Below are 16,367 nucleotides of genomic sequence, written 5' to 3' on the forward strand. Positions count from 1 at the left end.
GAAATAACTCGTGGAGTAACAAACTCCACACATTTCTCTCAAACACAGACATGACATGAACACACCAGAGATGCAGTTGTCTGCTGTTCTGTGTTCATTTTCCTTGATGGTTTCCAGTCGACACAAGGTTTCACTGCTTCCATGTTTCTATACAGATAGAGAGAGTAAAAGTAGGTCACCCCTGCCGAGAGGGGAGCGCAGGGTGAGGTGATTTGTAATGAATGATCTTAAGACAGACAGAATCCCCACAAGTCCCATCAGAGTCATACATCAGATACTACTTCGATTTATTGTCACTACCTGGTTACATCGTTCACTCGCTCTCTTTCCTATATTTCAACTTCTGTGCTATTTCATGTTCATGTCTGTCTTAGATTCTCACTTTTACTCATGTGATTTTCTTTTCATTCATATTTGTATGAGCCTTGTTGGAGGGAGCCTGAGAACAAAGAATTCCATTGCCAGTGTCTGTGTCACTGGAAATGTTGGGCACATGACAAATAAAGAATAAAGAACTTTGAATTCAAACCTCAGCCGGAGGTCAGCCTTGTGGTGTACTTGATTTTTGTCAACATGTATGCATAGACACACAACTGCAACATCAGTAGCATTGCTCCCAAAGGGGGACCGAGCTAGCACCATTACGTGTGATAACCTTGAATGTAAACAGAAGTGGCGCCCAACGGTGCTTAGTGTGCCTTTAATACTGAATTGAAGCCAAGTCCTTTCGAGTCATCTGTCTCAAGTCTCAAGTCATGAATACAAAATCAAAGTCAAGTCGAGTCTTTTATCAACGTTAGTCAAGCAAGTCTCAAGTCATTATATTTGCAACTCGAGTCTGACTCGTGTCAAGTCATGTGACTCGAGTCCCCCATCTCTGCTAGCTACCCTGTTAAAAATTGTTACAAGTAATGAAACTATTATAATTAGCCTACTTAATCAAAGCAATGTAACTTATTATATTTGATTACTTTTTGATTACTTTTCTAATAAATGCTTCGAACTGGGCAATAAAGCTGAAAAATGTCTATAGATATGTTATGCCAAAAGTCATTTTTGCATGGCAAAAACATACAAAGCTACACAATGAATTTTTTCTCGTAACTGTAACTGATTACAGTTACATTTATTTTGTAATTTCATATCATAACTGGTTACATGTTACTACTTACCCCCCAACACTGTTTACCACTTTACAATGCTGCCAGACAGCGCTTAGGACAGGGAGCTGCAGCTGTTATCTCAAAACCACCAGACTCCTTTGACCAAAACAGTAATTCGGTCAGGACCACTTTAGTCAAAGAAAACTCTATTTCCAATTTCTTTATTTTGACTGGGCCGCTTGAGATCAGCTGCTGTAGCTGGGATGTGAGCTGAGTCCTGCCAGAACTAATGCTCTGCTCAAGTTTTACTCTGTGCAACACAAAAGTTGCTGGTCTACCGCTGCCTCGATTAAGGTTAAGTGGTAAAAATATTTCAAATGCAGCGTACACCTGAGGTGATCATAATTATTTCAGGTGGGTCTTTTAAAATACATTTTGCTGTGGCCCCATCAACTTCGGTAGACTTTTTAGTTTCTGTGCCAGCAGACTGGGTTTAGCAAAGACAAGAGCAAATCAACACAGTACAAAAAATAAGCACAGCGGAAACATCAGATAGGTCAGACCACCGTGATTAAGTATATATCTAAACGTTACAGTTACAGCTGAACATGACAACAGAAATAAACGATTTTTACCAATTTCACATACCTTTGCAAATCAAATTAACTGTCAATTATCTATACAGAGGTGATTATTCACATTTGTATCCACAGAACTGTCCACTGATCTTGTTTTTGTCAGCTGTAATTAATTATGCAGATTCAGCATTGCATTGATTCCAACCCCTTACTAGCAGAAATCTTTTCATTTTAATCCAAACTACAATATTTTCCCTTAGCCTAACCAAGAAAAGGCTTTCTGACAAAAACCCCTGCAGGCAAACTTCTCCCAACAGCAGTCAGAGATTCAAGTGTGTTATATTACTAGAGGCTAATGTAGTCTCGAGCCTCTAGCCTTCAGCAGAGTTGAACAGCAGGATACAGAGGTCTGGTAAGATTACTTTCTTTCTAACCCCACACAGGGTTTTTTTTGTTTTTTTTGTTTGTTTGTTTGTTTGGTTGTTTGTTTTCATTTTTAAACATGTACTTTTCAACCTTGAGACATCATACAGCTGCTTCTGGAGACACTACAGGGATTCATGCAGCTTTTTATCACATATGCATCAGTACTCCACGACACCTGTAAGCAGACTCTGACGTGTAAATCATTAGAGTTCCCCTTTAACAGCAGCCCAGTCCAGATTACTCCTGTCTGTTAACTGAGACAGATACAGTCTGACTATCATCTGCAAGGTCCATATTATCATTAGATTTTAGTATTATGTATTTATATCAGTCTATATGCTGGTCAATAACTAACAATATTTTTTCAGTACAGGAATGCAAAAGATTAGCCTGCTTATTTGACTGAAAACCATTTTTGTTTCACTTCTAAATCCAGTTCCTGTCAGCAGTTTCGTATTTCTTTTAGGAGGGTTTATTTTGGCCAAACCAATCAGTAACAAGCGACTTCCCGCCAGCGTTATTTTCAGTTGACAGGAAAGCTGTGGAAATGTTTGTTTGGAGCAGTTAAGTTAACATTTTGCCGCTGATCAAAGAAATAAAAAGATTTGTGGGTTGTTTTCTCTGCAAGTCAACTTACAACAACCTGTAAAACAGCACTGAGCTCATCCATGCTTGTCGCCATTTTTCTGGCTCTGGCACAAAAGGCTGACCTTCCCATTTGTAATCCCACCAACAAAACTCTGATGGTTCAGTTGTTTTCTCAGCTCGGGGGAGAAATTCTTCAACACAACCCCAGAACTATTTGAAATGCTGAAAAAGTCAGAAATGTGGGAATGTGGGAAATTCAGAGGTCTGCAATCCATGCTTGACATTAGATATGTCTGAGATCATTTGGAAACAGCCACCATTTCACAGTTGTTTAGCAGAGGGCACTGACAAGTTTATGTTTCAGCTGTAAGATGTCCCATGCCACATAATCACCATGACAGAGATATAGCCTAATATGTAACATTTCTATACTGAAATCTCTAAAACGACGGACCAATGTTATATATTTCATTGAGTTGTCTACTAACATTATCCCAAATGTCTCCTACAATAAACCTCTAGGAATCTGTAATTGTGTTTAAAAAAGGTGCCTTTTTATTTGGTCGCCTGTCAATGGCATCACATCCTCTTAAGCCCTTCTAGTTGCTCTAACTTTAGAAGAAACACAGGAAACACCAGATGATATGTCACTGTGCATCATACGATTTCACAGAACTTTACTCAACAACAGTAATACCACGTATTTTCTGCCAAAAAGCACTTTTTTCATTAACTGTATGCAATTTGCTACACAGTAATCAAGTAGAGACCTAATTCATTGATATATTTCAACATCAATCCAGCTTACTACAATGTGTTAGTATGTCACATATTGACTTTCTATTTTTTTTTTTACTTTTTAAAATGGCGAAAAAAAAAATTCATTGTAGCGCTGCTCACAGCACAGTGATTTGAAGCTACGAGACAAGCTAAATGAGAAACTAACTTTACAACACATTCTTACTCCCCTCCAACCATGACACATATCACCATCTGGTTGATATATGACTTGCTAAGTATCCTGGGTGTGTTGGTTGTTGACGTTCTGGGACGCCTTGTCAACTGGAATCAGCCCCTGCTCTGCGTAAGCTACCACCACAAATACAGTATAATTCTTTGAAAGAGTGTTTAGCACACTCTTTAAGTTATTATTAGTATGACTGTTTTGGCCACAGATAACAGCGCTGGGCAACCCCATGATTGAATTAGCCAAGTATGTACGACTAGTCAACTAACCTCATGCTAATGGTAACTTAGCAATAACATTGCAGCTCTTTCATGATGATGTATGACATGATTTCTGCCTGAGTCATGTCAGGTAGCTTTTCATCAGCAATGGTGGTTGTTTATTAAAGAAAACAACAATATCCATGATCCCACACTACTTCAAGGCTTAAACAAGTCTATCTCTTGTTTTGATTGTGAGAGCGTAAGGCAGAAATTAAAATTTGTGCATTTCAAAACATGTTTATGTGATGCTTTTATACTACCAAACAAATACTGGCTGAAATATCAACATCAGACTCAGATGTGTCACATAACTGCTACTGTATAAAAAGCATTTTACCTGTCTGACTGCTGTTCATTCTACTGGTGTGAAAACTGACTCAGAAATCTGTAAAATCTGCAATAAACCCTGACTGTATCATGCTGCCTGTAACTGATCCACCAGCCCAAACCTAAGGTGACTCTCAGAGCAAAGGGCAGAAGGGTTTAGTAAAGGAAACCCAGTCACGTTAACCATGGTCTTGGTTATAGTGTTGTTACACAACAGTATAACAGATCATTGATAAATAAAGAAGAAGCTGCCCCCTGGCAACCACAGTGTTAGCCTACAGTTTTGGAAATATTACAGAAAGATTACACAAGATTTCACAGGGAAGCAGCCTGAAAACAGAGGATCAGGTTACATAACCAGAAAGCTGTGATTGTCTAGTTTCATGAGAAAGTTGGTCATTTTTTGAACAGTGATGATTATCTCTGAGATAATTATAAGCCTATTGGAAGTGTCATTACACATTCTACACATATTCTTTTTTTGAGACATTTTCATATATTTCTATTACTTTTTATTCATTTGTTTTGCACATCCACACAATACAATAAATTACGTATTTACTTAGGTTTATTTAACATATCGTTATTAATTTTATAGTTTCATTTGCTCATTGATTGTTATGTAGCTACAGATGTCTTTGCCTTCTTTATACTTGTAAAGTTGAAAAGAAACATGGACCTACCGTTATATGTCACTCTGGGTTTGGTTAAGCACAAGACCAGGTGAAGATCCATCTCATCTGAGGACACAAACTTGGAGCACACAGGGCACTTGAAGCCTGAAAGAAAGAAATGGAGCACACAAACAATGAATAAGAGGATAATACACTCAGTGGGTAGGTGGAAGGTAGAAAATGAGGGAAATGTCCTATTTCCTATCAGAGTTAAACTGAATCTCAGGCAATAAAGCGGCACACAGGGTTCTCAAGTTCTTTTCTTTTCCCTGCAGCACCATTTACTGTGGTGTTTTTGGACTGCATTTTCACTGATCATTTGTCAGTTTGTCCAGTACTGCGAGGGTGGCACTCCCAGTTCTTCTTGTATTTATTGCAAACAAAGACACATCATTATCTGTGGATTTAACTCAAGACAGCCCTGCCAGAAACAGCTAACATCATTGTAATGAATTATTGAGTTATATCAAACAGTGATAACAAGAAAACAGACATTAATTTAGCTTAGAATGAGCCTGATTATTATCTCCATATTATATTCATTGAGCCTTTAATGATATCATGCCCTATTTTCGATACTGTTTGGTTTTACATTTTTCCATGTAATGGACTCAGAGTATACAGAGTCTGCTATTCCCACACAGGATTCAAATCCCGTCAGTTGTGTTTAAATTCATCTGTTTGATGAATGCTCTGTCAGTCTGTCCCATATTACATTGTGATAACATCATGCATAGGCTTTTTTTTTGTTTTAATACGAATCATATAAAAACATCACAGTGATGTGTTAAGGATTCCAACTTAGTGACAGTTTTCACCAGTTTGACAATCACCTTGAATTCTTGATGTATTTGTAAAAAGGTACTTTAAAAAGTAAGCAAGTACATCCTTTTTTTATACCTCTGCGCCGGCGATGACCATGGCTGGATGCCACACCTTGAGAGAATACCGACAAATTTAGCACAGACGTACACTCGGACTCAATGAAGAACTGATTAGCTTTTGGGGGTCAAAATCTAAGGTCACTGTGACCTTGTCTGTCTTATTCTTTTGAACACAATAGCATTTGAACACCTTGAGAATTTTTTTTCAAATTTGGCACAAACGTCCACTTGGACTCAATAATGAGCTGATCAGAATTTGGTAGTTAAAGGTCAAAGGTCAAGGCCATTGTGACCTTGTATCTGTCTAATTCTCGTGAACGCGACATGTCAAGATGGCTTTGAGGAAATTTCCTCAAATTTAGCACAAACGTCCACTTGGACTCAAGCATGAACTTATTTGGTGGTCGAAGGTCAAAGGTCAAGCTGACTCTAACCCCACAGTTTTTTTTTTTTTGTTTGTTTGTTTTTAATGCCTAATAGCATATAAAGATGAAGTGATGGCATTTTACAACCAAAAGGTCAAACACTTTTTCAATGTCATAACTCAGGAACAGAGGGGGAGACATTTAGTCAGATACTGAATTGGTGACACTAATCTTGGGTGCCCACCTTGAAACTGTGCTGATTGTACAGATTCTCTATGCTGCTGTGTTGACGATGTATGTGAAGCATACATGTTTTCACAGACATAGATGTAAACTACAAGTACAACTTGCAACTTGACTGGTGCACGGAGACATACAACCACAAAGCAGTAGTTTGTTCATATAACTGACCTAGATGGCTCTCGGCTTGTGGTGCTCAAAGTGTCGAAAGAATACATTTGAAAAACTCAGCCACAATGTCTTGTTCCAGAAGTCACAACCCGGTTACTAAAGATAATACACAGACCTTGTTGTGACCAGTAACTTTAGCTAGCTCGGTGGTGCTAGGTAAGCTGGCAGTAGATGCATGTTTCCTTCTGTGCAGTGATGCACATAAAAGTTTACAGACATTTTTATGGCCGGGGGTGGGGGTGGGGGGCGGACCTAACTGTATTGCAGAGTTTTGCACAGCGGCAACCGGATCTTTGCTCTCAAACCACAAAATAATGTGATAGCACAACAGTCTCCTTCAGTACATTATTCTATGCTTTCTTTTGATTTTCACATTGGCTAGTCATCCTGATTAAATCGGAACCATTGAAACAAGTTGTAGGAAGCCTCTGCAAGTAATTGGTGGCTGGCAGACACGTGCACTATAGAGCCGATGCGCTGCTGGTTCTGCCGGCCTGAATAGAATATAATGTCTATAACCTACTGTTGTGTGTACAGCCTTTATAGACTGAGCTGAGTAGTCATGCGCGGATTGACCCGTAACCCGCGGGACCCGCAAATGGACCTGTGGGTCGTGCAGCAGTGATCGTCTGTTAAATCGGTCTGTAAATGGTATTTTGACATAATTATTATAATCTATTAATCCATAATCTATTACTGTCATGGCATCCGAAGGTACTGATGCATTGAGTAGGTGACAGTCCGCGGTCATTTTCAAAACACACGTGTCATGCACTCCAAAAGAAACTTGTTGAAACTTTAAACAATAATTTATTGTACAAAACGGGGGAAACAAACATTGACAAAAATGGTTCCATAATTCATATTTAATTCAAAAGACAACGAAAAAACAGCTACAAGTTAGAGGGAATAGTGATAAAGTGGTAAAACTTGGCATTGATCCACAGCCTCAGATGGATGCGCTCATGCATGCTGTGCGCACAAGCTCAGTTGGTAGGCTATACTATATTTTCACATTTTTAACAATGCAATTTAAAAGTTTTGATTTTTATTGATATCCTACATTTACCAACAACAAAAGACTACATTTAGCACCAACAAAATATCTAAGAAAAAAAAAGTAAATAAAAAACAAAACAAATATTGAATACCAAATTTTCTTAACAAATACCTACCCATAGAAACGAATATTCGAATATCCGAATATTTGGGTACAGCCCTAATAAATAGCACTAAAGGTAAGAGGAAAAGTATGTATTTTTGATTCTGGGGTGAACTGTACCTTTAAAGAAGCATTTCATATGAATTACCAGAGGGAGCCTGTGCATAAGAATAACACCAGCGTTCACAGCTAAACAGATGTTGCTTTCTGGATATAGGGTCTTTCACTATTACATCAATCAGTGACAGTTTGTATAAGCAGACAAATTTGAACGAAAGGTCGCTGTTGATGATCCAAACATTATCTACCCTAAATGCTTCCAGCTACAGTGCTGGTTGTAATTATCCCTTTGTTTCGATTTCCATCACAACAATGCTGTCACAATCTGAGACACGACAGCTAATCCTGCAGTTTCCACTGACATCACCGCACCTTCACAGCAACCCTCATCCATCACCCATTAGCTGTTAGCATGCAGCTCTGCAGCAGGGGGCAGAATGTCACGCATCACTGACAGGTGACGTGTGTACTGTATGATGTGTGTGGAGCTCTCTACAACGGTAAAATCTGTCCACATGCTGCGGTTCTGATGGGATAAATAGATTAGCGCAGCCAGAAGCAGGCGATCCACTGCTTGTCTGACCTATTTAAGTGAATCACAACACACACAGGATGCCATCTCTCATGATCTCCTGGCCATCTGCTGACAATTAGGAGTGTGTAGTCTAGGTGTATTTATTTGAAAGAGGAATGGTGATGAATTCCAGCTCTGCACGACTCCACAAGTCATTCTGAAAAATGCTAAAAGCCAAAGCTGAGCACACCCTGTGAAGCCATGATGACTCATCCAGTAAACTGTATGGGATGTTCACTCCAGTAAATTAAATTGATGTGTGTGTCCTACTGCATGTCTATCTGAGGTCATACCTGCTCTTGGTTGCATTAAAACTCTGGCCTCTTTCAGTATTTATCTCCTAGAATCACTCACACAGTTTGGAATGTGTAAACATAAATGAAAAAAAAAAGTATTATTTATAACCGTGGAGCAATGTATGTTTTTCAGTTTCCACTTATTTTTATGGCCCAGAAGCAAACTCTGCAGCTGTGGTGGGATTCATATCCACAGTATTAATAAAAAAAAATAGTGAAGTGAGAGAACAGGGTAGCATGATCTGAGATATCTGCTGCCTTGAGGCTTAAATGTTTAAAATTGTATATTTACAAAAGGAAGGAAAGGTGGGAATGTTGATCTTGATGAGGCAAGAGAAAATCCTTTAAAAGTTCTTTTCTCTTCATGCAAACAAACAAAACACACCTAATCTGATGAAGATCATCATCATCATCATTCTGCTCTGATGAAAGCATGGGGACAAAGAGACCCTTTCACTTGCTTAGAGTGAAGAGCACATCCCCTCTTACCATTTTGGGTTTCGGTAAGAAGAGGAAGAACAAAGAGGAAGAGCCAAAAGTACGACACTGTGCTCATAAGAAAGGCTCAGACGGCCAGTTTAGAAGGTTTTTGTGGTTTCATTTCAAATACTTCTTCATTTGGCAGAAAACAAGGTTAATTTCCTTTAGTTTCTGTAAACATGGGATTTTAGAATCGACAAAATTTTGTTTAACAGCATTGATATGCAGCACATCTCATGTCCCACTGCTGTTTTGTTGCACATGCAGTTTCCTTATAGTGGTGGAGAGGCTTGTGGCTTGTCATAGGCCTTACCTGCTCGGCTGGTGGAAGCTTGGTTTGGTCTCAGATAAAAGAGAGAACAATGGCCCCCACAATGGCGAATGGCTTAGCATGGTCAACAACATATTTGTTGGTGATTTCATCTACTTGCTTCCTCAATCTTGTCTTTAAATATTTCACTCTACGGTATCATTAAGGCTGAATCCTTACCATAGTGGTACAAGTTCGCCCTGGGTCCTTTTCTACATGTTATCCCCTCTCTCCCCTACCTTTTCTGCCTCTCTGCCTCACTATCAAAAGAAAGCAGAAATGCCCCCCTCCCCACAAAATCTTTGATGCAGGGTGACCACTGATCCACCCGGCTCAATCTTGGAAAGGGTGCGTAAAGCATCATTGTCTGACGGAAAAGATTTGCACAAACTTTGATCTAGATTTAAATCTAGGGAAATCTTTTGTATCAGCATTGTCTGAAAAGAAAAAATAAATACACACATTCTGTTTGCTGGTGTGTTTTTGAAGAAGCTGGATGAGGAAGTGATTGGTTTAGATGTATCACAGACCAATCGTCAACAAGAGGATGCATGCAGTTGGGGTTGCTGCAGCTGTGGTTTGTCGCATTTGGAGAGACTTGTAATTGTAGAGGTTTGCTGATGTGTGTACAATATTGAGATGAAGAGCTGAGCAAGAACCATGCAATGGGTCTTTGGGCATTGGGCATGGTACTAACAACACCACCAGGTAAAAACTTAAGTTAGAGGGACTAACTAGAATTACCACCTTGTGGGTGTATGCCTTCGCCAACCAGTCACTTTGCAGTTTACATTCATGTCTGTCCAGATTCATATGTAACCATGGCAGCTGACAGTACTTCAAATATGGATGTTGCTGTGGATCCTTCACACAGAGCTTCAACCAGGCAGCACAGAAGACCTACAAAATCACCACAGTTTCAAGGTGGACACCAAAGATTACACCACCAATTCAGTATCTGACCAAATTGAAAGAAATTCCTTCAAGGCATTCCAGATATATAATATTCAGGAGAAAGAGACGGACACGGAAATCTAATCAATTCATCCCTGAGTCCAGATGGACATTTGTGCCAAATTTGAGGTTATTTCCTCAAGGCATTCTTGAGATATCAAGTTCACGAAAATGGGATGGATGAAAGGACAACCCTAAAACATAATGCCTCCAGCAACCACTGAGGCATAAAAAGAGCTGCCTGGCAAGTAGTATGCCTTCAGCTGATTCTCATCACTCTGAGAACTCTCAAAGAAATGTATCCAAACCCTGATAAAAAGCCTGCTGGAAGCCAGGGATGCAAATGAGAAACTGCTAGGGCCAAAAACTATGCTTGAATCAGAATCAGTTTTATGAGAGACACCTGAGGCAAAACAAGTTCTCAGAACAATAACCAAATATCACCTTGATATCCTGGGAATAAGTGATTGTCTGTGGACTGGCTCTAGACGTCAAGAAATTAGTAATGGAGCTGCTTTCCTTGGACTCCTTTAGAGAAAAGAAAATCGAGAGGAACAGAAATGACCTGGCATACAACTGTGCCCAACTGAAGTTGGCTTGAGGCTCAAAATCTTGCCAGGGATGGGGATCAATGGAAGGAGCTTACAATGGTCTTATTTGCCACAGGGGACGAAGAGAATTAAGTAAGTTACCTCAACATTAGGCCAAATAAATAGTAAGTATAGTGTTCCCTCGAAAGAAAGGCACTGCGGCAGTTTGTAACAAGTTTCGTACCTTGTATCAAACCTCATTGTAAACATACACTGTGTAGAGATTAATGCATTGTCTGTTAGTCTGTTGTGTAATAATGTATGCTGCCCCATTCATAATGATTGGTTGTACAAATAATGTAGTCACACCTTCATTGATTTGGTTAAGTAAAAATATTTGGGAGGATGTGTCTGGTTTCCAAAAGACTTAAACTGATGGAAATCCAACAAATCTAACATGGAATACATGGAAGGTCCCAGAGGTGAATCTGTAGTTGCACTCTGTTCCACAGTGTACATAAAGAATACTCCCGTGAAGAAAGCTGCAGACTGCACCAAACATCCTGATTCTAAGCTGCAGTGTGGGAGACTGACTGACTACTACTAAAATGTCTAAATGTAATGTCCCTGGGACAGTCAGTGTAGGTAGGAAATACCTACCCATTGCAGAAGGCAGAGGTAGTCTCTACACATCATTCAAAAAAGGAAACTGGAAGACCGACAGGACTGATACATGATGCTAGCTAGCCAGTAAGCACTTAAACAGCACAACCCGATGTTGAAGAAACAAATGATATTTACTGTATGCTTGTAAACAATAACACAAACAGTTACAAACCTTTTCTGTTTAAAGAGCTCAGTGGCCGAAACAAATAGTGTTACCTAATACAACAAGTTTGTTCCCTCTGATGCTCTCTTGACTTCGGCCGTTTGTTTGCATTCCTCATTTCTGTTTTTCTTCTTGTGCCCAGTGCTTTACTGCCAGTTAGGGCTATTTCTCTCACCAACAGGCTACGCTGTCGATTCACCAATCATCCAAATAGCCACTGACAAGGGCCTATAAGCCCCAGCAGTGCACACACACCGCAAAAACTAGGGCTACAGACGCTCACTGACGGGTTGACACTGAATGACTGGCGACAATCTTCCTGGTGTGTCAGGCCCTTAGAGGTCACACAGAAAACTAAAAGCAGGGTGAATTTTAAAAATCAGGCACTTTTCCTGTTATATATTTGTACATGGTAGCACAGACTGCTGATGATTCTTTCTTTTACTGGAAAAGTTACAAAATATGATAGTGTCAAGCCGATCATCTCCTGGTTAATAACAGTCATAGTCTCTCTTCTCACATCCCACACCCAAGTATGACAGTCGCTAGCAATGAACAGTCAATTCCATCTTTGGAAAGAACACTCACTTAAGGTCCAAATGAATTAGATCCTGGATAATGATGAAAGAGACGTGGTTTTGCCATATGACAGCTGGGACTAGTTCAACTGCTACTGCTGCAAAAAATGTCCTTGCAGAGTAACAATCAATGTTGATGAATAAAATAAATAAGGTCACCAGCCACTGGCAGGTTGCTGAAATAGCCTGACTCACCACAGACTCTCACTACAACACATAAGTTGATTGATTATTTTTTGTTTTGCATCAACTCTGCAAACTGGTGGCGTACTGCAACATATGAGTGACAGTAACTGTATTACAATTCTCTGATTGACCCTCACTGTCCACTGTTGCTACAGTTACACTCACCTTATCGCCTTATCCCTTTGGAGGTAAAGCAAATTTCAAGCTAACTGCAAAGAGAGTTTGCAATAATGTGGCAGCACATTACCAGAGTAGGTCAACCTACAAGGTAAAATAAAGAGCATGGTGAAAGTATGGTTGAAAGAGAACTTACTGATAAGTTTCACAGTTAAGGGGATGAGAAAAAAATTTGCATTTTCTATTACAGCCAATACAATGAGCTGCAGTAATTTTAATGACATCGTATCTCATGCAGTGTTATGGCCAGTTGGAAAAACATTTTAGCCAGAATAGACCACAAAGTTGCAACTTTAGACTTTAGACAGTGAGCAGGAATAATGTTAACATTGTATCTAGTCCTTTAGGATGCTAATATAGGCACATAAAACAGCTGAGGCTGATGGGAAAGTATTTGACCAACAAAAATGTAGTGCTCATGACAGCACTTGATGAAAGGTCATGGGATTAGAGTTTTTAAAATGCATCCTAATGGGGACATCAATGTCTGTTTCAAATGTAACACTAATCCATTCATATTTGTTAAGCTATTTCTTTTTTTTTTTTTTTTTTTTACTTTTTATTTATGCTGTGCAGTTCATACCTTCATCTTTTCACAAATAAGCATTTCGCATTTCTCTTTAACTTTGTATGAATTTAAGTAAAGAAAAAAAACAACAATACAATAAATCAAATACCCAGTACTAAAAAAAACAAACACACAAACGAAAGGCGAAAGGAAAAAAAAACAACTAAATATACAGTAAGTGTGCAAGCGACAAAGATAGAACCATTTTATGTTTTTCGTACAATTTCTTTTTTTTTTCTTTTTTCCCCTCCTTCCCTTACTTTAGTTACAGGACTCAAAAGTAATATTTTACACTGATAGCATTACTGCCATAGAATTTTAAATTAGTAGCATAGCACTTTGTTTAGTTGTGCAAAAAAGAAAAACAGAGATAAAAAGAAAAAAAAAAGAAACAACACAAAAACGACATGGTTCAACACCACATATTATATATATATTTTTCTCTTTTCTCTTCCATCCTTTTCCTTCTTTTCATTCCTATTATTGGCAGTGAACAGAGTTTTGGTGGCAAATGCCATCAAATTAGTAAGAATCTTGAGCTCTGCATTGACATCCAAGGTGACCATATTTCCATAAAAAAGTCAGTTTTCAGCTGAATTTTCGCTGTAATCTTTTCCATAATCAGAATCAGAATCAGAAATACTTTATTGATCCCCGAGCGGAAATTATTTATGTTAATATATACCTCATTCACCTTTTGTTGCCATTGTTTTATGTTGGGGGGTTGTGGCTGTAACCATAATACCGTAATAGTTTTTTTGGCAATTAAAAGCAGGGTCCTCAGTAAATATGTTTTCTTTTTCCCCATTTGGAGTCCTGAAGGGATGCCCAAAATAAATAACTTTGGGTCAAGTTTTATTTTTATATCCAAAATTTGCTCTATTATCCTTTTAACACCGTCCCAGTACTCCTGCAATTTTGGACAGGCCTACATTATATGTGAGAGGTCCCCTTGGTGGCCACAACCCCTCTAGCATAGTGCTGATGAAAAGCCATATTTTGCTGTTATAATTGGAGTTCTGAAATATCTGTTTTTAATCTTCCAGTCAATTTGGACTATTTGTTAATTTATGACCAGACAAACAAGTTTCATCCCATTCATTTTCACTAATTAGTATGTTCAGTTCAATTTCCCACTTTCTTTTATTCTCTAAATCTTCGTTTTTAAGATCTTGTTGCAAAGCTCTGTAAAACCTTGAAATAATTCCTTTCTTCATTTTTTCTCCTTCACATTTTATCAAGAACTGTTCTGTCTTAGAGGGTTCCATTAATATACTTTCCCGCTCTTTGTTTTTCTGAAGATTGTGTCTAATTTGTAGGAATCTGTAATGGTCTTGAACTTGTGAATTAAATTCTTGAATGAGTTGTTGAAATGATTTTAATACTTGTCCATCAAATAGTTGATCAATGTACACCAGCCCCTTGTTCATCCATTTCTTAAATCCACTGTCTGTTTTAGATGGGTGAAAATCTGGATTTACTGCAATTTTGGTAACTCTTGATACTGAGTTTGAAACTCCCAACTTGTTCCTTATTTTAGACCATATTTTCCATGTTTTCTCAGCCCATTCATTTGTTAATTTAAGTTTTTTCCATTCTTTCGAACTCATAAATGGTAAGTAGCCTAGTGGTACTGGGCAAGAGCTCTGTTCCATTTCCACCCATAATGTATCTGTGTCTTCTGTTATCCATGACATTATTGTTTTGAGTTGTGTTTCCCAGTAATATTTTTGCAAGTCTGGTAAATTTAAGCCCCCATTCTTTTTAGAACTTTGTAGGCTTTTATAACTTACTCTTGCCCTTTGTTGTTGTTGCCGTTGTTGTTAAGGTATTTCATAAAAACCCAAACTGTCAACATCATGGTGGTGCTAAAGGAAATGTCAAAGGATCACCAAAGTCACTAGGAATAATCCTCTAGGGATCTTGAATAGTAAATGTCATGTCAATTTATCCATCAGTTGTTATATCAGTCTGGACCAAAGTCTTAGACAGACTAACAGACAGATATCCCTTGAGCCATCCCACGAGCATGGCTTAAAATCCATACAAGATGGTCTACCTGTCATAGATTCAGCCTACTGTTGATAGCTGGTGTAATTGTTCCGTCCAAGCCAAGCGGAAATCCCAGGGGCCGACCAAGGACACGCTGAGGAGACTACTGTACATCACACAGCTGGCCTGGGAGTGCCTGGGAATCCCTAGCTTGTGGATAGAAGGGCTGAACGGGCTTAACTGTTCACCCCAACTGCCTCCAAAAATCTCTTTGACACAATGTCAACAACAATAAAAGGGCTCAACAGTAACCTATAGAAGTGGTTGCTGGGCTGGCAACAAAGCATCAGCTTTTGATTGCCTAATCAAAAATATGGTTGCCATTTTTAGTCACCTTATATTTTGGGTCATTACGAAACAGCTTAACAATGAAAATGTGTCTAACTGATTGAGAATGTTTAAAAGCTTTTTTACGGTAGGCAATAAAGTTTACACAAGACTTTTTTTTTTGTCGGCCAATAAGGTTGTTAATAATCCAGAAATCCCCCTTTACAGAACAAGTAACAGATGAATATTTTAAATAGACATATAATTGGCTACATTTGAACAGTAATAAAATACAAAAAAAACCCACAAATGCTATGATCCTCTTTGCATTCAAAGCCCGTCCAATGAAATAACTTTAAAAAAAAAAGTAGCGGTCTACTGAACAGAATGGCTAATCAGAGAAGATGAGTAGCAGAGGCATAGGAGGAAAAAGACTCAGTAAAGGAGTAAAGGATGCTAAGTGTCGCTTTAAACTCCTCCATGATAACATCTGTGGAGTTCCTCGTGGTGTGTTGAAGGTCTTTCTGAAGAACATGATCCACAATGCTGTCAGCTATGCCGAGCACACTGTGATCGGCTTGGATGTGAGCACTCCTACGGCTTCGGTGGACACCAGTTAATAAATCTGTCCGTTACTAAAATCCTAAAATCTGGTCTGCAAAATAGGAGTTTACATTTTAGTTGTCTTTAGGGCTGCAACTAACGATTATTTTCATTGTCGACTAATCATTTTATCAAAAAGTGTGTTAAAATGTTGA

The 16,367-nt window shown here is 38.7% G+C and overlaps 1 protein-coding gene across 14 annotated transcripts in view; it reads right to left on the minus strand.

Annotated features, from left to right (window-relative positions):
* The window catches only part of znrf2b (zinc and ring finger 2b), a 67,405-nt gene that overhangs the window by 19,700 nt on the left and 31,338 nt on the right, over positions 1–16,367 (minus strand). For all 14 annotated transcript variants that reach the window (XR_007449869.1, XR_007449863.1, XR_007449871.1 and 11 more), the window contains exon 2: positions 4,936–5,031. Coding sequence is in view for 1 of the 14 variants with exons in the window: in XM_049583911.1 (XP_049439868.1) it covers positions 4,936–5,031 (96 nt within the window). In the remaining 13 variants the exon portion in view is untranslated. The remainder of the gene's footprint in view (positions 1–4,935; positions 5,032–16,367) is intronic.

The sequence above is a fragment of the Epinephelus fuscoguttatus genome, linkage group LG8, assembly GCF_011397635.1.
Source record: "Epinephelus fuscoguttatus linkage group LG8, E.fuscoguttatus.final_Chr_v1".
In the NCBI taxonomy this organism is placed as follows: domain Eukaryota; kingdom Metazoa; phylum Chordata; class Actinopteri; order Perciformes; family Serranidae; genus Epinephelus; species Epinephelus fuscoguttatus.